Source organism: Pristiophorus japonicus, chromosome 19, assembly GCF_044704955.1.
Source record: "Pristiophorus japonicus isolate sPriJap1 chromosome 19, sPriJap1.hap1, whole genome shotgun sequence".
Classification (NCBI taxonomy): domain Eukaryota; kingdom Metazoa; phylum Chordata; class Chondrichthyes; family Pristiophoridae; genus Pristiophorus; species Pristiophorus japonicus.
Window position 1 is genome coordinate 3,856,127 of NC_091995.1, and position 20,846 is coordinate 3,876,972.

General features: G+C 50.0%; 1 protein-coding gene and 1 long non-coding RNA gene across 2 annotated transcripts; both read right to left on the bottom strand.

Annotated features, from left to right (window-relative positions):
* Positions 1–826: 826 nt before the first annotated feature.
* Positions 827–19,374, bottom strand: LOC139230335 (uncharacterized). The gene is made up of 3 exons (XR_011587902.1): positions 19,249–19,374; positions 17,751–17,773; positions 827–924 (listed from the first exon to the last, which is right to left on the bottom strand). It is a non-coding gene; the product is annotated as an uncharacterized lncRNA (long non-coding RNA).
* Positions 19,375–19,557: 183 nt separating this feature from the next.
* On the bottom strand, positions 19,558–20,169 carry LOC139230629 (E3 ubiquitin-protein ligase TRIM17-like). The gene is made up of 2 exons (XM_070862444.1): positions 19,759–20,169; positions 19,558–19,668 (listed from the first exon to the last, which is right to left on the bottom strand). Exons 1-2 carry the CDS (start codon positions 20,167–20,169, stop codon positions 19,558–19,560), a joined length of 522 nt encoding a protein of 173 aa, XP_070718545.1.
* Positions 20,170–20,846: the final 677 nt, after the last annotated feature.

A 20,846-nucleotide genomic window follows, 5' to 3' on the forward strand; every position in this document is an offset into this window, starting at 1 on the left:
TAAAATCAAAACCTCGTTCAATCTAACCTGATATTTCAACCTCCCTTTGTTAGGTTTGGGCTATATCACTCTAACTCCTCCCTTATCCAGGGCAAAGACTCCCAGATTCTGCAGCCTCTCCTCTTGACTGAAGTCCCTAATCCCACCTATCAGATAAGTTGCCTTTTACCGCATGCTCTCCAATGTCTGCATGCCTTCCTGATAATATGTTGATCAAAACATTATCCAGGACTTCAGTCGGGGCCAGACCGGTCTCCTCTACAAATTCAGTCTCACATCCTGAGACCCGTGCTCTATCCCTCTGGTTACACAGATCCTGAGACCCGTGCTCTATCCCTCTGGTTACACAGATCCTGAGACCCGTGCTCTATCCCTCTGGTTACACAGATCCTGAGACCTGTGCTCTATCCCTCTGGTTACACAGATCCTGAGACCCGTGCTCTATCCCTCTGGTTACACAGATCCTGAGACCCGTGCTCTATCCCTCTGGTTGCACAGATCCTGAGACCCGTGCTCTATCCCTCTGGTTACACAGATCCTGAGACCCGTGCTCTATTCCTCTGGTTACACAGATCCTGAGACCCGTGCTCTATCCCTCTGGTTACACAGACCCCTTTACTGCTCTGGCTCACAGTGCTGATGGCTTCAGACACTTACCCAGAGGGACCCACAAGAAAGCAAAATATGAAAATGGAGAGGCTCCCGGGGATTAACAGACAATGTGATCATTTAGTCGGGGGCCTGGGAGCCAGTTTAGGCTCTTCTCATCTTGGATCATAAAGCAGGAAAAGGAATATAAGCGATTTACCAGGATTAATGGCGTCAAACAGTTCTCTCCACGCTGCGTACTGTAAAGGGCCGTTGAATGATCTGATAGACTGGGTGGCATCTGCTACTGATGGTACTTTATATTCCTCACTATTCCTGTAATTATTAAACAGGATTAACGGAATGATTCTTTGCACGTAAATTCAGCACAGCCGTCTGCGGGTACGTAACTGATCCTTTCTGCGCATGCGCACTGCCCAATAGTTGCGGCCATTGTAGGCCACGTTTCAATTCCAGGAGAAGACCCATTACTGGATCCGTGCTTGCTTGGGGGAGAAGGAAGAGGATAGAAAGGAGGGAGAGACAGGAGCAATCGGAGAGGGAGAGTGAGATTGGAGAAACTGGGGAGAGAGGGCGAGACTGGGAGTGAGGGAGGGACTGGGGTAGAGACGGAGAGACTGGGGTGGAGAGGGAGAGATTGGGAAGAGGGAGAGAGACGAGGGAGAGAGAGAGAGACTTGGGAGAGAGAATGAGAAAGAGAGACTGGGCAGAGAAAGAATCAGAGGGGAAGAGATAGACTGAGGGGGGGAGGGGGGGGGGTGGGGAGGAGAGGGGAAAGAGGGAGCCCTGGGAGAGAGTGAGAGAGAGAGACTGGGAGAAAGAGACAGTGTGGAGAGAGAGAGACTGGGGAATAGAAAGAAGCAGAGGGGGGCGGGGAGAGGGAGAGAGAATTAGGAGAGAAAGAATGCAAAAGAGAGCGACTGGAGGAGACAGGGAAAGAGTGACTGGAGATAGGGAGATAGAAACATAGAAACATAGAAAATAGGTGCAGGAGTAGGCCATTCGGCCCTTCGAACCTGCACCACCATTCAATAAGATCATGGCTGATCATGCAACTTCAGTACCCCATTCCTGCTTTCTTTCCTTACCCCTTGATCCCTTTAGCCATAAAGGCCACATCTAACTCTCTTTTGAAGATATCTAATGAAATGGCCTCAACAACTTTCTGTGGTAAAGAATTCCACAGGTTCACAATTCCCTGAGTGAAGAAGTTTCTCCTCATCTTGGTCCTGAATGGCTTACCCCTTATCCTTAGACTATGACCCCAAATTCTGGACTACCCCAACATCGGGAACATTCTTCCTGCATCTAACCTGTCCAATCCCTTCAGAATTTTATATGTTTCAATGAGATCCCCTCTCTTTCTTCTAAATTCCAGTGAATATAAGCCTAGTCGATTCAGTTTCACATAGAAACATAGAAAATAGGTGCAGGAGTAGGCCATTCGGCCCTTCGAGCCTGCACCACCATTCAATAAGATCATGGCTGAACATTCACCTCAGTACCCCTTTCCTGCTTTCTCTCCATACCCCTTGATCCCTTTCGCCGTAAGGGTCATATCTAACTCCCTCTTGAATATATCCAATGAACTGGCATCAACAATTCTCTGCGGCAGGGAATTCCACAGGTCAACAACTCCCCGAGTGAAGAAGTCTTCCCCATCTCAGTCCCAAATGGCTTACCCCCTATCCCTAAACTATGTCCACTGGTTCTGGACTTCCCCAACATCGGGAACATTTTTCCTGCATCTAACCTGTCCAGTCCCGTCAGAATTGGATATGTTTCAATGAGATCCACTCTTATCCTTCTAAATTCCAGTGAATACAGGCCCAGTCGATCCAGTCTCTCCTCATATGTCAGTCCTGCCATCCCTGGAATCAGTCTGATGAACCTTCGCTGCACTCCCTCAATAGCAAGAACGTCCTTCCTCAGATTAGGAGACCAAAACTGAACACAATATTCCAGATGAGGCCTCACTAACTGCAGTAAGACCTCCCTGCTTCTATACTTAAATCCCACTGCTATGAACATACTATTTGCCTTCTTCACTGCCTGCTGTACCTGCATGCCAACTTTCAATGACTAATGTACCATGACACCCAGGTCTCGTTGCACCTCCCTTTTTCATAATCTGTCGCCATTCAGATAATAATCTGCCTGCGTGTTTTTGCCACCAAAGTGGATAACCTCACATTTATCCACATTATACTGCATCTGCCATGCGTTTGCCCACTCACCTAACCTGTCCAAGTCACCCTGCAGCCATTTAGCGTCCTCCTCACAGCTCACACCGCCACCCAGCTTAGTGTCATCTGCAAACTTGGAGATATTACACTCAATTCCTTCATCTAAATCATTAATTTATACTGAAATAGCTGGGGTCCCAGCACTGAGCCCTGCGGCACCCCACTAGTCACTGTCTGCCATTCTGAAAAGGGCCCGTTTATCCCGACTCTCTGCTTCCTATCTGCCAACCAGTTCTCTATCCACATCAATACATTACCCCCAATACCATGTGCTTTGATTTTGCACACCAATCTCTTGCATGGGACCTTGTCAAAAGCCTTTTGAAAGTCCAAATACACCACATCCACTGGTTCTCCCTTGTCCACTCTGCCAGTTATTTCCTCAAAAAATTCTAGAAGATTTGTCAAGCATGATTTCCCTTTCATAAATCCATGCTGACTTGGACCGATCCCGTCATTGCTTTCCAAATGCGCTGCGTTTTCATCTTTAATAGTTGATTCCAACATTTTCCCCACTACTGATATCAGGCTAACCGATCTATAATTACCCGCTTTATCTCTCCCTCCTTTCTTAAAAAGTGCCGTTACATTAGCTATCCTTCAGTCCATAGGAACTGATCAGATTCGATAGACTGTTGGAAAATAATCACCAGTGCATCCACTATTTCTAGGGCTACTTCCTTAAGTACTCTGGGATGCAGACTATCAGGCCCCGGGGATTTGTCGGCCTTCAATTACTTCAATTTCCCTAACACAATTTCCCACTTAATAAGGATTTCCTTCAATTCCTCCTTCTCTCTAGACCCTCGGTCCCCTAGTATTTCCGGAAGGTTATATGTGTCTTCCTTCGTGAAGACAGAACCAAAATATTTGTTTAACTGGTCCGCCATTTCTTTGTTTCCCATTATAAATTCACCTGAATCTGACTGCAAGGGACCTACGTTTGTCTTCACTAATCTTTTTCTCTTCACATATCAATGTAAGCATTTGCAGTCAGTTTTTATGTTCCCAGCAAGCTTCCTCTCATGTGCTATTTACCCCCTCCTAATTAAACCCTTTGTCCTCCTCTGCTGTATTATAAAATTATCCCAGACCTCAGGTTTGCTGGTTTTTCTGGCCAATTTACATGCTTCTTCCTTGGATTTAACACTATCCTTAATTTCCCTTGTTAGCCACGGTTGAGCCACCTTCCCCGTTTTATTTTTACTCTACACAGGGATGTACAATTGTTGAAGTTCATCCATGTGATCTTTAAATGTTTGCCATTGCCTATCCACCGTCAACCCTTTAAGTATCACTCGCCCGTCTATTCTAGCCAATTCATGTCTCATACCCTTGAAGTTAGCTTTCCTTAAGTTCGGGACCTGAGTCTCTGAATTAACTGTGTCACTCTCCGTATTATGGTCATTCTTCCTCAAGGGCCCTCGCACAACAAGATTCGTCCTTTCTCAATACACATCACCCAGTCTAGGATGGCCAGCCCTCTAATTGGTTCCTCGACATATTGGTCTAGAAAACCATCCCTAATACATTACAGGAAATCCTCCTTCACTGCATTGCTACCAGTTTTGTTAGCCCAATCAATATGTAGATTAAATTCGCCCATGATAAATGCTGTACCTTTATTGCACGCATCCATAATTTCTTGTTTGATGCTGTCCCCAACCTCACTACTACTGTTTGGTGGTCTGTACACAACTCCCACTAGCTTTTTCTTCCCTTTGGTATTCCGTAGCTCCACCCATACCGATTCCACATCATCCAAGCTAATGTCTTCATATGTCAGTCCTGCCAACCCGGGAATCAGTCTGGTTCGCTACTTCGCTGCACTCCCTCAGATTAGGAGACCAAAACTGTACACCATATTCAAGGTGTCGCCTCACCAAGGCCCTGTACAACTGCAGTAAGACCTTCATGCTCCCATACTCAATTCATCTCGCTATGAAGGCCAACATGCCATTTACCTTCTTCACCACCTGCTGTACCTGCATGCCAACTTTTAATGACTGATGTACCATGCCATCTAGGTCTCGTTGCACCTTCCCTTTTCCTAATCTGTCAGCATTCAGATAATATTCTGCCTTCCTTTTGCCACCAAAGTGGATAACCTCACATTCATCTGCATTATACTGCATCTGCCATGCATTTGCCCACTCACCTAACCTATCCAAGTCACCCTGCAGCCTCTTAGCATCCTCCTCACAGCTCACACTGCCACCCAGCTTAGTGTCATCTGCAAACTTGGAGATATTACATTCAATTCCTTCGTCTAAATCATTAATGTATATTGTAAATAGCTGGGGTCTCAGCCCTAAACCTTGTGATACCCCACTAGTCACTGCCTGCCATTGTGAGAGACGGAGAGCTTGAGGCTGGTGGAGAGAGGGAGCGAAAGAGACTGGAGAAAGAGAGAGTGGAGAGAGAGAGAGAGAGAGAGTGAGAGAGAAAGAGGGAGATAGAGAGAGAGAGTGGGGGATAGGAAGAGAGGGAAAGAGAGACACTGGAGAAAGACAGACTGGAGAGAGGGAGACAAAGTGACTGGGGGAAGAGAGGGAGAGACTGGGGAGTGAGAGACACTACGGAGAGGGAGACACAGACGGTGGAGAGAGAGACTGGTGGGTAAGAGGTAGAGACTGGGGAGAGGGAGAGAGACTGGGAGAGAGAGACTATGTGAGAGAGAATCTGGGTAAGAGTTGATGGGAGAGGGAGAGAATGGGGAGGGGAGGAAGAGGCTGGGGAGAGGGAGACAGAGAGACTGTGGAGAGAGACACTGGAGAGGGGGAAGAGAGTGTGGGAGAGAAGGAGAGATTGGGGAAAGAGGGAGGTTTCAGCAATAGAGACTGGAGAGAGGGTGAGAGAGAGAAATGGGAGAGATTCGGGAGTTGGGGAGAGAGACTCGGGAGAGGGAGGGAGAGAGATTGGGGAGAGAAAGAGAGACTGGGGGGAGAAAGAGAGAAAGACTGGGGAGCGAGAGAATGAGGAGCGAGCGAGACTGGGGAGCGAGAGAGACTGGGGAGCGAGAGAGACTGGGGAGAAAGAGAGACTGGGGAGAGAGAGACTGGGGAGAGAGAGAGAGATTGGGGAGAGAGAGACTGGGAGGCGAGAGACTGCGGGGAGAGGGTCTGGGGGGAGAGAGACTGGTGGGAGAGAGACTGGTGGGAGAGAGACTTGGGGGAGAGAGACTGGGGGGAGAGAGACTGGGGAGTTGGAGATTGGGGAGTCAGAGACTGTGGAGAGAGAGAGAGACTGGAGAGGGAGAGACTTTGGAGAGGGAGAAAGAGAGAGACTGAAAAGAGAGAGATTGTGGAGAGAGAGACTGGGGAGAGAGACATTTTAGGGAGAAAAAGACTGGGGCGAGGGAGACTAGGGAGAGAGAGACTGGGAGAGAGAGAGAGACTGGGAGAGAGAGAGAGACTGGGAGAGTGAGAGAGAGAGACTGGGAGAGTGAGAGAGACTGGGAGAGTGAGAGAGACTGGGGAGAGGGAGGGAGAGACTGGGGGAGAGAGGGAGAGACTGGGGGAGAGAGGGAGAGACTGGGGGCAAGAGCGACAGAGAGGAATGGTGAAATAGAGAAGGGAGAGAGGGAGAGATTGAGGAGAGGGCGAGAGAATCAGAGAGGGAGATTGAGGGAAGAGAAAGAGCGGGAGAGAGGGAAGAGACTGAAGAAAACTGAAAGGGGGGAGAAAGAGAGACCGGGGGAGTGAGATAAAGTGATTGGTGGAGAGAGACTGTGGAAGAAGAGTTTAGAGAAAGAGGATGAGAGAGGGAGTGACTGGAGAGTGAGAGGGAGAGAGAGAGACAGAGACTGGGGAGAGATAGGGAGACTGGGGAGAGAGGGGGAGACTGGGGAGAGAGAGGGAGACTGGGGAGAGAGAGGGAGACTGGGGAGAGAGAGGGAGTCTGGGGAGAGAGAGGGAGACTGGGGAGAGAGAGGGAGACTGGGGAGAGAGAGGGAGACTGGGGAGAGAGAGGGAGACTGGGGAGAGAGAGGGAGACTGGGGAGAGAGAGGGAGACTGGGGAGAGAGAGGGAGACTGGGGAGAGAGAGGGAGACTGGGGAGAGAGAGGGAGACTGGGGAGAGAGAGGGAGACTGGGGAGAGAGAGGGAGACTGGGGAGAGAGAGGGAGACTGGGGAGAGAGGGGGAGACTGGGGAGAGAGGGGGAGACTGGGGAGAGAGAGGGAGACTGGGGAGAGAGAGGAAGACTGGGGAGAGAGAGGAAGACTGGGGAGAGAGAGGAAGACTGGGGAGAGAGGGGGAGACTGGGGAGAGAGGGGGAGACTGGGGAGAGAGGGGGAGACTGGGGAGAGAGGGGGAGACTGGGGAGAGAGAGGGAGACTGGGGAGAGAGAGGGAGACTGGGGAGAGAGAGGGAGACTGGGGAGAGAGAGGGAGACTGGGGAGAGAGAGGGAGACTGGGGAGAGAGAGGGAGACTGGGGAGAGAGAGGGAGACTGGGGAGAGAGAGGGAGACTGGGGAGAGAGAGGGAGACTGGGGAGAGAGAGGGAGACTGGGGAGAGAGAGAGACTGGGGAAAGAGAGACTGGGGGGGAAGAGACACTGGGAGGAAAAGAGACTGGGGGCAAGAGAGATTGGGAGGGAAGAGAGACTGGGGGGCGAGAGACTGGGGAGTGAGAGACTGGGGGGGTGAGAGACTGGGGGGGGTGAGAGACTGGGGGGAAAGAGACTGGGGGGAAAGAGACTGGGGGGAAAGAGACTGGGGGGGAAAGAGACTGGGGGGAAGAGAGACTGGGGGGAAAGAGACTGGGGGGAAGAGAGACTGGGGGGAAGAGAGACTGGGGGGAAGAGAGACTGGGGGGAAGAGAGACTGGGGGGAAGAGAGACTGGGGGGAAGAGAGACTGGGGGGAAGAGAGACTGGGGGGAAGAGAGACTGGGGGGGAAGAGAGACTGGGGGGGAAGAGAGACTGGGGGGGAAGAGAGACTGGGGGGGAAGAGAGACTGGGGGGGAAGAGAGACTGGGGGGAGTGAGACTGGGGGGAGTGAGACTGGGGGAGAGAGAGAGACAGGAGAGAGACTGGGGTGTTGGAGATTGGTGGAGAGGGAGAGACTGTGGAGAGGGAGAGACTGTGGAGAGGGAGAGACTGCGGAGAGGGAGAAAGAGAGACTGGGGGAGAGAGACTGTGGAAGAAGAGTTTGGAGAGAGAGGAGGAGAGAGGGAGTGACTGGGGAGAGAGAGGGGAGAGAGAGAGACTGGGGAGAGAAACTGGGGAGCAAGAGGGCGACTGGGCAGAGAGGGAGACTGGGAAGTGAGAAAGAGACTGGGAGAGAGAGCTAAACTGGAGGAAGAGAGACTGGGGAGAGAGAGAGCCGGAGGAGAGAGTGAGAGAGACTGGAGGAAAGAGGGAATGCATAGAGACAGAGAGAGGGACTGAGGGAGATAAATAATCAGAGAGGTAGCGATAGACTGAGGGGCAGAGCGACTGGAGAGAGAGAGAGAGAGAGAGACTGGAGAGAGAAAGAGATTGGGGTGGAGAGGGAGAGATTGGGGAGAGCGAGAGACTGGGGAGAGGGAGAGAGAAACTTGGAAGAGATAGATTGGGTTAGAAAGAGACAGTGTGGAGAGACAGACTGGAGAGAGACAGTCTGTGGGAGAGAAAGTATCGGAAGGGGAGAGATAGACTGAGCGGGAGGGTGGGGGAGGGAGAGAGAGACTGGAGAAAGAGAGACTGGAGAAGGGAAAGGTTTGGACTGGGGGAGAGGGAAAGAGAGGGACTGCAGGAAAGAGGGAATGGATAGAGACAGAGAGTGAGAGAAAGACTGGGTTGAGAGCTAGAAACTGGGAAGGGAGAGAGATAGAGATAGACTGGGGATAGAGAGAGACTGAGGAGAGAGATAGAGAGAGAGGGTCTTGGGGAGAGATAGAGGGCGAGGCTGAGTGAGAGAGAGAAACAGGGAGAAAGAGAAAGAGAGAGGTACTGCAGGACAGAGAGGGAGGAGGACTCGGGGAGAGAGAGAGAGAAATTTGGGGGGAGAGAGAGAGAGAGAGACTGGGGGAGAGAGAAAGAGACTGGGGAGAGAGAGAGAGAGAGAGAGACAGACTAGGGAAAGAGAGAGAGAGAGACAGACTGGGGAAAGAGAGAGAGAGAGAGAGAGAGAGTGGGGGAGAGAGACAGAGATTGGGGAGAGAGAGAGAGAGAGAGAGACTGGGGAGAGAGAGAGCGAGAGAGAGAGAGAGACTGGGGAGAGAGAGATAGAGACATACTGAGGAGAGGCAGACTTGGAGAGAGAGAGAGAGAGAAAGACCCTGGGAGGGAGAGAGAGAGACTGGAGAAAGAGAGACTGGGAAAAGAGAGGGTGTGAGAGAGAGAGAGAGAGAGAGAGAGAGGTGGATAGCGAGACTGGAGAAAGAAAGAGTGGAGAGAGAAAAATATTGGGGTGGAGTGGGAGAGACTGAGGAGATGGAGAAAAAGAGGGCAACTTGAAATAGAGACTCGGGTAGAAAGATTGGGTGGAGAGAAAGACTTGAGAGAGACAGTCGGTGGGGGAGAAAGAATCAGAGCAGGAGAGATAGATGGGGATTGGTGGGGGGGATGGGGGAGGGGGTAAGAGAGGGAGAGAGAGAGCCTGGAGAAAGAAAGACTGGAGAGAGGGAAAGGTTGAGACTGATGGAGAGAGGGAAAGAGAGATTGGAGAGTGGGAAAACTTGAGACTGAGGGAGAAAGGGAAAGAGAAAGAGACTGCAGGAAAAGAGAATGGATAGAGAGAGAGAGAGAGAGAGACCGGGGAGAGAAAGGGAGAGACAAAAACTTGCAAGAGAGAGAGAGAGAAAGAGAGATTGATGGAGAGAAAGAGACTGGGGGAGAGAAACAATCAGAGAGGGAGAGATAGACTGAGGGGGAGAGCGACTTGAGAGAGCGAGACTGGAGAGAGAGAGAGAGACTGGAGAAAGAGAGACTGGAGCGAGAAAGAGATTGGGGTGGATAGGGAGAGTCTGAAGAGAGGGAGAAACAGAGGAAGAGTGAAAAAGAGAGACTGGGGTAGAAAGAGACAGTGCATAGAGAAAGACTGGAGAGAGACAGTCTGTGGGAGAGCAAGAATCGGAGGGGGAGAAATAGACTGAGGGAGGAGAGGGGGTGAGAGAGGGAGAGAGACTGGAGAGAGGGTAAGGTTCAGACTGGGGGAGAGAGGGAAAGGGAGTGACTGCAGAAAAGGGAATGGATAGAGAGCGTGAGAGAGAGAGAAAGAGAGAGAAAGACTGGAGAGAGGTAGAGAAAGTGACTGTGGAGAGAGACTGTGGAGAGAGATGTGGAGAGAGATTGGAGATAGAGACTGGGAGAAAGAGAGTGAAAGAGAATGGGAGAGAGAGAGATTGGAGAAAGAGAGACTGGGGAGAGAAGGAGAGAGAGAGACTTGGAAGAGAGAGTGAGAGAGGTAGAGAGACTGGGGCAGAGAAAGAATCAGAGAGGGAGAGAGACTGAGCGGCAGAGCGACTGGAGAGAGCAAGAGATTGGGGTGTAGAGGGAAAGACAGGGGAGAGCGAGACACTGGTGAGAGAGTGAGACTGGAGAGAGGGTGAAAGAGGGAGAGAAAGACTGGAGTAGAAAGAGACAGTGGAGAGACAGACTGGAGAGAGACAGTCTGTGGGAGAGAAAGAATTGGAGGGGGAGAAATAGTCTGAGGGGGCAAGAGGGGGTGAGAGAGGGAGAGAGAGAGACTGGAGAAAGAGAGACTGGAGAGAGCAAGAGGTTGAGACTGGAGGAGAAAGGGAAAGAGAGAGACTGCAGAAAAGGGAATGGATAGAGAGTGAGAGTGGGAGAAAGATTGGGTCGATGGGGAGAGATTGGGGAGGAAGAGAGAAAAAGGGAAACTGGGGATAGAGAGAGACTGAGGAGAGAGATAGAGAGAGGGAGAGGGGGAGGGTTTGAGAGAGGGAGAGAGAGAGACTGGAGAAAGAGAGACTGGAGAGAGGGAAAGGTTGAGACTGGGGGAGAGAGGGAAAGAGACAGACTGCAGGAGAAGGGACTGGATAAAGAGAGAGAGCGAGAGAGTGAGAGAGAGAGAAAGACTGGATTGAGAGAGAGACTAGGGTGGAACAGAGAGAGAGAGAGCGACAGACTGGGGATAGAGAGAGAGACTGAAGAGAGAGATAGAGAAAGGGACTCGGGGAGAGATAGAGGGCGAGGCTGAGTGAGCGAAAGAAGCAGGGTGAAAGAGAAATATAGAGGGATTGGGGACAGAGAGGGAGACGGATTTGGGGAGAGAGAGAGACTGGGTAAGAGGGAGAGAGAGACGAAGAGAGAGAGTGAAAGAGACTGGGAGAGAGAAATAATCAGAGAGAGATAGATTGAGGGGAAGAGCGACTGAAGAGAGTGAGACTGGAGAGAGAGAGAGAGAGAGTGAGACTCAAGAAAGAGAGACTGAAGAGAGAAAGAGATCGGTGTGGAGAGCGAGAGACTGGGGAGAGTGAGAGACTGGTGAGAGGGAGAGAGAGACTTGGAAGAGAGTGAAAGAGAGAGATTGGGTAGAAGGAAACAGTGTGGAAATAAAGACTGGAGAGAGACAATCTCTGGGAGAGAAAGAATCGGAGGGGGAGAGGTAGACTAACGGCCGGGGTGGGGGGGAGGGTGAGGGAGAGAGAGAGACTGGAGAAAGAGAGACTGGAGCGAGGGAAAGGTTGAGACTGGGGGAGAGAGGGAAAGAGAGAGACTGCAGGAAAAGGGAATAGATAGATAAAGGGAGAGAGAGTGAGAGAAAGACTGGGCCGAGAGGGAAAGACTGGGGAGGAAGAAAGAGAGAGAGAGCGAGAGAGAGACTGGGGATAGAGAGAGTCTGAGGAGTGAGAGTGAGGGACTCAGGGAGAGGTAGAGGGCGAGGCTGAGTGAGAGAGAAAAACAGGGAGAAAGAGAAAGCGAGATGAACTGGGGGACAGAGAGGGCGAGGGAGAGAAACTGGGAGAGAGGGACTGAGGGGAGAAAGAGAGAGACTGGGAGAGTCAGAGAGTGAGTGAGTGAGAGAGAGAAAGACTGGGGAGAGAGAGACTGGAAGAGAGAGAGAGAGAGAGAGAGAGAGACTGGCAAAAGAGAGACTGGGGAGAGAGAGAGAGACTGTGAAGAGAGACTGTGGAGAGAGACTGTGGAGAGAGGGAGACTGGGAGAAAGAGAGTGAAAGAGAATGGGAGAGAGAGACAGAGATTGGAGAAAGAGAGACTGGGGAGAGACTGTGGAGAGAGACTGTGGAGAGAGAGAGAGAGAGAGAGAGAGAGAAAGAGAGACTGGGGAGAGAGAGAGAAAGAGAGAGAGACTTGGAAGAGAGAGTGAGAGAGGTAGAGAGACTGGGGCAGAGAAAGAATCAGAGAGGGAGAGAGACTGAACAGCAGAGCGACTGGAGAAAGCAAGAGATTGGGATGTAGAGGGAAAGACTGGGGAGAGCGAGAGACTGGTGAGAGAGAGAGAGACTGGAGAGAGGGTGAAATAGGAATAGAGAGAGACTGGAGTCGAAAGAGACAATGGAGAGACAGACTGGAGAGAGACAGTCTGTGGGAGAGAAAGATTTGGAGGGGGAGAAATAGACTGATGGGGAGAGATGGGGTGAGAGAGGGAGAGAGAGAGAGAGAGAGAGAGACTGGAGAAATAGAGACTGTAGAGAGGGAGAGGTTGAGACTGGAGTAGAGAGGGAAAGAGAGAGACTGCAGAAAAGGGAATGGATAGAGAGAGAGAGAGAGAGTGAGAGTGGGAGAAAGATTGGGTCAAGGGGGAGAGACTGGAACGGAAGAGCGCGAGAGAGTAACTGGGGATACAGAGAGACTGAGGAGAAAGATAGAGAGAGGGACTCGGGGAGAGATGGAGGGCGAGGCTGAGTTAGAGAGAGAAACACGGAGAAAGAGTAAGAGAAACGGACTGGGGGACAGAGATGGAGAGGGACTCGGGGAGAGCGAGAGAAACTGGGAGGGAGAGAGAGTGAAGGAGATTGGGAGAGAGAGAGGGATTGGAGAAAGAGAGACTGGAGAGAGAGAGGGAGAGAGAGAGGGAGAGAGAGAGAGAGACTTTGAAGAGAGAGTGAGAGAGGTGGAGAGAGAGAGACTGGGGGAGAGAACGAATCAGAGAGGGAGAGATAGACTGAGGGGCAGAGCGACTGGAGAGAGAGAGAAACTGGAGAATGAAAGACCGGAGAGAAAAAGAGATTGGTGTGTACAGGGAGAAAGTGGGGAGAGGGTGAAAGAGGGAGAGAGAGAGACAGAAGAGAAAGTGAAAGAGAGAGACTGGGGTAGAAAGAGACAGTGTGGAGACATAGACTGGAGAGAGACAGTCAATGCGAGAGAAATAATCTGCGGGGGAGAGACAGACAGAGGAGGCAGAGGGGGTGAGAGAGGGAGAGAGACAGACTGGAGAAAGAGAGACTGGAGAGAGGGAAAGGTGGAGACTGGGGGAGAGAGGGAAAGAGACAGACTGCAGGAGAAGGGAATGGATAAAGAGAGAGAGAGAGAGTGAAAGAGAGAAAGACTGGGTCGAGAGAGAGACTGAGGGGGGACAGAGAGGTAGAGGGCGAGGCTGAGTGAGAAAGAGAAATAGGGAGAAAGAGAAAGCGAGATGGACTGGGGGAGAGAGAGAGAGGGACTAGAGGAGAGAGAGAGAAACTGGGGGAGAGAGACTGGGGGAGAGAGACTGGGGGAGAGAGAGGGAGAGGGACTGGGGGAGAGAGAGAGAAACTGGGAGGGAGAGAGAGAGAAACTGGGAGGGAGAGAGGGAGAGGGACTAGGGGAGAGAGAGAGACTGGAGAAAGAGAGACTGGAGAGAAAGAGACTGGAGTGGAGAGAGAGGGAGAGGGACTAGGGGAGAGAGAGAGAAACTGGGAGAGAGAGACTGGGGGAGAGAGACTGGGGAAGAGAGTGATAGAGAGAGAGAGAGAGAGGGACTGGGGAGAGAGAGAGACTGGGAGAGAGAGACTGGGGGAGAGAGACTGGGGGAGAGAGAGGGAGCGGGACTAGGGGAGAGAGAGAGAAACTGGGAGAGAGAGACTAGGGGAGAGAGACTGGGGGAGAGAGTGATAGAGAGAGAGAGAGAGAGAGAGGGGGGGACTGGGGAGAGAGAGAGACTGGGGAGAGAGAGACTGGGAGAGAGAGAGAAAGAAAGACTGGGGAGAGAGAGAGAGACTGGGGAGAGAGAGAGACTGGGAGAGAGAGAGATAAAGAGAGAGAGAGAGAGAGAGAGGAGGACTGGGGAGAGAGAGAGACTGGGGAGAGAGAGACTGGGAGAGAGAGACTGGGAGAGAGAGAGAGAGAAAGAGACTAGGAGAGAGACTAGCAAAAGAGAGACTGGGGAATAGAGAGAGACTTGGAAGAGATCGTGAGAGAGGTGGAGAGAGAGAGTGGGGGAGATAAACAATCAGAGAGGGAGAGATAGACTGAGGGGCAGAATGACTGGTGAGAGAGATTGGAGAATGACAGACTGGAGCAAGAGGGAGAGACTGGGGAGAGCAAGAGACTGGGGCGAGGGAGAAAGAGGGAGGGAGAGACTGGAAGAGAGAGGGAAAGAGAGAGATGGGGGTAGAAAGAGACAGTGTGGAGAGAGAGATTGGAGAGAGCTAGTCTGTGGGAGAGAAATAATCTGAGGGGGAGATATAGACTAGGGGTGGGGGGGAGGTGGGGAGAGAGGGAGAGAGAGAGACTGGAGAAAGAAATACTGGAGAGAGGGAAAGGTAGAGACTGGGGGAGAGCGGGAAACAGAGAGACTGCAGGAAAAAGGAATGGATAGAGAGAGACAGAGAGACTGGGAGAGAGAGAGAGAGAAAGAGACTGGGAGAGAGAGGAGACTGGAGAAAGTGACTGGGGAGAGAGAGGGAGAGAGAGAGAGAGAGACTGGTGGAGAGTGTCTGGTGGAGAGAAAGAATAAGAGGGGGAGAGATTGACTGGGAGAGAGCGAGACTGGAGAGAGAGAGACTGGAGAAAGAGAGACTGGAGAGAAAGAGACTGGAGTGGAGAGGGAGACTAGGGAGAGGGAAATACTGGGGAGAGTGAGAGAAAGGGTGAGAGAGAGACTTGGAAGAGAGCGACTGGGGTAGAAAAGAAAGTGTGGCGAGACAGACAGTCTGTTACAGAGAAAGAATCAGAGGGGAAGAGATAGACTGAGGAGGGTGAAAGAGGGAAATAGAGAGACTGGAGAAAGGAAATGATTGAGACTGAGGGAGAGAGTGAAAGAGTGAGTCTACGGAAAAAGAGAATGAATAGATAGAGAGAGGGAGGAAGGGAGAGAGAGAGACTGGGTCGAGAGGAAAAGACTTGGGAGGGAGAAAGAGATAAATATAGACTGGGGATAGAGAGAGAGAGACTAAGGAGAAAGAGACAGGTAGAGGGACTTGGGGAGAGATAGAGGGTGAGCCTGAGTGAGTGAAAGAAGCAGGATGAAAGAGAAAGAGAGATGGACTGGGGACAGAGAGGGAGACGGACTCGGGGAGAGAGAGAGAGAGACTGGGGATAGAAAGAGACGGCGGGAGAGATAGATAAAGAGACTGGGAGAGAGACATTGGAGAAATAGAGACTGGAGAGAGAGAGGGAGAGAGACCTGGAAGAGAGAGTGAGAGAGGTGTAAGGAGAGACTGGGGGAGAGAAAGAATCAGAGAGGGAGAGATAGGCTAAGGGGGAGAGTGACTGGAGAGAGCGAGACTGGAGAGAGAGACTGGAGAGAGAGACTGGAGAGAAAAAGAGATTGGTGTGGAGAGGGAGAGACTGGGGAGAGGGAGAAAGAGGGAGAGAGAAGCTTGGAAGAGAGAGACTGGGGTAAAAAGTGATAGTGTGGAGAGAAAGACTGGAGAGAGAAAGTCTGTGGAAGAGAAATAATCAGAGGGGAGAGATAGACTAAGGGGAAGAGAGTGTGTGAGAGAAGGAGAGAGGGAGACTGGAGAAAGAGAGACTGGAGAGAGGGAAAGGTTGAGACTGGGGGAGCATGGCCAAGGTGGCCATCAACCGGTCCAGTCAGCAGGAGGTCGAGGAGGGTCATTCAGCCCGACTGCGTGCCTCTCTTCCGCGGTTACATCCGAGCCAGTGTGTCCCGGGAGATGAAGCACGTGGTGTCCATCGGTACGCTCGCGGCCTTCCATGTGCATCCAATTTTAATTTGAACCATTATTGTTAAAAGTTAATTTGTTTAAATTGTCGGTTTTAGTGCCCCATTTTTACATATGATTTATATTTGATTTACAGGTACAGCCAAAATAGTTGAGACTGGGTGAGAGAAGGAAAGAGAGAGACTGCAGGAAAAGGGAATAGATAGATAGATAGATAGATAGATAGATAGATAGATAGATAGATAGAGAGAGAGAGAGAGAGAGAGAGAGAGAGAAAGACTGGGTCGAGAGGCTGGGGAGGAAGAGAGAGAGGGAGAGACTGGGAACAGACAGAAACTGAGGGAAGAGATAGAGAGAGGGACTCGGGGAGAGATAGAGGGCGAGGCTGAGTGAGAGAGAAACACAGAGAAAGAGAGAGAGATTTGGGGCAGAGAAGGAATGGGACTCGTGGAGAGACAGAAACTGGGAAAGAATGGGAGAGAGAGACTGGGGAGAGAGAGAGAGAGAGAGGGAGGCTGTGGAGAGAGAAAGACTGGGAGAGAGAGAGAGAGGGAGACTGTGGAGAGGGAAAGACAGGGGAGAGTGAGACTGAGAGAGAGAGAGAGCAAGAGAGAGAAAGGGATTGGGAAAGAGAGACTGGAGAAAGAGACTGGGGGGAGAGAGGGGGAGAGAAAGACTTGGAAGAGAGTGAAAGAGGTACAGAGAGAGAAAGAATTAGAGAGGGAGAGATAGACAGGGGCAGAGTGACTGCTGAGAGAGAGAGAGAGACTGGGGAGAGGGAAAAATTGGGAGGGAGAGTGAGAGACTGGAGTAGAAAGAGACAATGGAGAGATAGACTGGAGTAAAACAGTCTGTGGGAGAGAATAAATGGGAGGGGCAGAGATAGACTGAGGGGGGAGGGGGTGAGAGTGGGAGAGAGAGACTGGAGAAAGAGAGACTGGGGTAAGGGAAAGTTTCAGACTGGGGAGTATGGAGGGACTCGGGGAGAGAGAGAGAAACTGGGAGATAGATAGAGAGACACTGGGAGAGAGAGACAGAGAGAGAGAGAGAGAGTGGTACTGGGAAAGACACGGGGGAGAGAGAGAACGATTGGGAGAGAGAGAGGAGGGCCAGAGCGAAGTTATTGGAGGCGGAAGGGAGAGAGAGGAGAGGGAAAAGGAGAGAGAGCAGGAGGGGAGTGGATATCAGGAACGGGGAGGGGGTGGGGGTGGAGGATAAAGTGTACATAGAGCACAGAGGGTACGGTGGAAGAACGTGTTACAGGTTTAAAGGGGGAAGTGAGAGCGAGAACGTGATCCAGATGGTAAGATGGATCATGTTCTACCAACTTTACACCTGCACCACGTCATTTTCTCGTGGTTGATTTTTGGAAAGCCCGGTGCGTGTGTGGCAAGTGAGATCATTGGACTGGACGAAATCCAGAAGTCACAACACTGTCACTATTCACTTCATACACAATAAACCTGTTACCAAACTGTGACCCACACACAATGCCCCATCCATGGGGGTGTGGTGGAGGGCAGAGTTCAGGAACTTGGGCGGCAGTGGCACAAACATATTTTGGTGGTGGGAGAAGGTCTTTACCTGCGAGGGTGGGCCCTCTCTGCTCCAAGTGAGCTCTGTTCTGTCTGGAGTCAGCAGTCAGAAGGGTTCAAATTGCACTTTGCAAAGTCACTGATTAAGTAGGCTGGGAAGATCTAATTACACATTCCAGAGAAACTGCTGGGCATGCCTTGTCCTCCAAGGGGACCAATCAGAACTTTCGTGTTACAAATAGATACACCCAAGTATTACACAATTGATGTTATAAATTGACCAAAAAGCTGTGCTGAGTTATTTTCCCAAACTGTGTAGTTTCAGTAAAGAGCGTGTCTTACCTCCTCTTCCGACGAGCTTCCTCCTGAATGAAATAAAACACAAATCTAAGTTACCAGAGACTGACCGTCCATATTCAGACAGCAGAATTTACACAAATTGTTACAAATGTGTGATACTCACTGCTGCCGACACAGAAAGAAAGAGAATATAACTGCGCTTTTTGATATGTAACAATGACCTGGTCTTTGGTTTGGAGAGTACCATTTTAAAATTTACAGATGGCACAAAATTTGGAAAAATAGTAAACAGTGAGGAGGATAGCATCAAACTCCAGGAGGACATAGACAGACTGGTGAAAAGGGCAGATAAAGTTTAATGTAGGATCTTTGAAGTGATGCAATTTGGAAGGAAAAATTTGGAGAGGCAATCTAAACTAAATCATACAGTGTTAATGCGGTTCAGGAACAGAGGGACCGGACGGATCACAAAATGAAATGTGTACGGGGGAAGGAAAAGTTGATAAAGCTGTTAAAAGAAAACAGGGGACCCTTGGCTTCGTAAATGGAGGTGTAGAGTGCAGAAGTAAGGACATTATCCCAAACCTTTCTAAATAACTGGTTAGGCCTCAGCTGGAGCATTATGTCCAATTCTGGCCACCGCACTTTAAGGAGGATGTCAAGGCCTTGAAGAAGGAGCAGATGAGATTTACCAGAATGTACCAGGGATGAGAGACTTGAGTTACGTGGAAAGATTGGAGAAGCTGGGAGTGTTCTCCTTCGAGCAGAAGGGATTAAGGGGATATTTAATAGAGGTGTTCAAAATTAGGTGTGGTATTGACAGAGTAAATAAGTAGAATCTTGTTCCACTGGCAGGAGGTTCCCAGTCAGAGGACACAGATTGAAGATAATTGGCAGAAAAATAGAGGGAATTTTTTAAATCAATAAGTTGGGATCATCTGCAATGCATTCATTGAGTGGGAGCACATTTAACAGCAACTTTCAAAAGGGAATAGAATAGACACTTGAAAACGAATAAAAACAAGGCTATGGAGAAAGAGCAGGGGGAAAGCACTAATTTGATCGCTCTTTCAAACAGCCAGCACAGGCACCATGGCTGAATCGTCGCTTTCTGTGCTGTAGGATTCTGTGATTGTAAGTAGTTGAACATTTTGATTTGTGTGTCAGATACTGGAACTCAACTTCAGTGCCACTCAAACACACAGTGGCTGTCACCCCCACCGTACCAGACACACTCACACTCACAACATGGAACTGTAACTGGATTCCAATGTGAGCTCCAGGAAAATATCAAACTTGCGCAGCATGGAAATAATTACAAGCAAAATCTCAAAGGCAACTCATTGCCATGATTCTACAAATAGTGTGGCAGTGGTTGGTATCTTTCCGTGCCGATAGCAGAACCGCACCGGCAGAGACAAAACAATCGGTTTTAATCAGTTCCGAATTTTTCAGCAAATGCTGCATTTATTGCAGTTATCATCGGTTATTTTGTGACTGTGTGAAGTTTCACTGAACTGACCCACAATATAATCCTCACCTTCAGAAATATCAGTCCGTCTTTTTGCTCCATCTGTTTCTACAACTTTGAGAGCTTCTCCTGAATAGAATTTAAATGCTCTTGAATTTCTCGAAGGTTTTTCTCCATTGTTTCAATCTTCCCCTCTTGTTCCCTGAGATCTCGGATTAAACGCTGCTCTCTCTCAGTGAGAATCTGGTGCATTTTAGTGAACTGGGATGTGATGCGGGTCTGCAGACTGCTCAACTGTTCCTACCAAATGAAATGTGAAACATAATTAATGTCCCGCGATAGAGGGAACAAAACTAACCAAGATCTCAGAAAATCAGCTCAGGGAGACCTTCCCCTAACTCCGGAAATCTGCTGTTTCTGTTTTAATTCCGTTTCTCGAGCCGCCGATTTCTTCTCTGTGAGAGAATCTAAGGAAGTTTTCAGCTGATCCTGGGATTGGGAGAGAAAATCACAGAATGAAAGTGTTAGACCATGAAAATGTGATACAATAATCAGGTGATCCAATCTGTTCCCTTTTACCTTGTAGATTCCAACAGCTTCTTTAATGGGCATGAAGCGGTGCTCTCTGTGTTCCCGCGCATCTCTACAGATCAAACAGATCAATTTCTTGTCAGTTTCACAAAACAGCTTCAGTTCTTCGTGATGTTCCTCACAGTGAAGTTTACGTTCCTTCTCTTTCAGATTCAAGTTTAATATTCGCACTTTCTCAGCCAGTCTCGCTAAGGCCCGATTAGCCTTGAGGTTTCTTTTCGAAAACTCCGCTCTACATTCCGGGCAGGAGATTCTCCTCTTCTTTGCCCAGCACCGTGTGACACAGGAGCGGCAGAAGTTGTGTCCACACTCCAGTATTACCGGATCGGTGAAGAAATCCAGACAAATGGAACAAATTGCCTCCTCGATCAAACTCTGGTCTTGCTGTCTGGAAGACATGATTCAGCTTCAGCGCTTCCTGATTCAAACTGCTGGTGTCGTGTTCCTGTGGGAGGTTCCAGGGGCCGTTCTCCCTCTGACATCACTCTTGTATCTCTGGCAGCGCTCTTCACATCTGCATGAAATAGTGATTGAATTTACGAAGAGAGAAAGCAGTCTAGGACTTTTCAGGGTGCACCTAGCACCAGACTGAGAGTTAAATGGGCATTTACTAAGGCTGAGGAAATGAAGAGGGAAAAGGAGGGGGTGAGAGGAGAAATCATAAAAACATAAGAAATAGGAGCAGCAGTGGGCAATGCAGCTCCTCGAGCCTGCTCCCCCATTCCATAAAATCATGGCTGAACTCCTATGTCAATACCAATTTCCCGCCCTGTCCTCATACACCTTGATTCCCTTGGTATCCAAAAATCTGTCGAACTCTGCCTTCAATATAACCAATGACTCAGCATCCGCAGTCCTCTGTGGTAGAGATTTCAAAAGATTCGGAACTCTCTGAGTGAAGAAATTTGTCCTCATCTGTGAAGACTGTGCTGCCTGTCCAGTTTAAGGCTATCTCCTCGCGGCTGGAGAAGAACTTGGGTTGGAGGGGGAGGATTAAGTTGTCGTGGTCCACAGGTTTCGTAGGAATCAAAGAAATAGATAGAACAAAGAATGAAGTTCTGCGGAGGGAGTTTGAG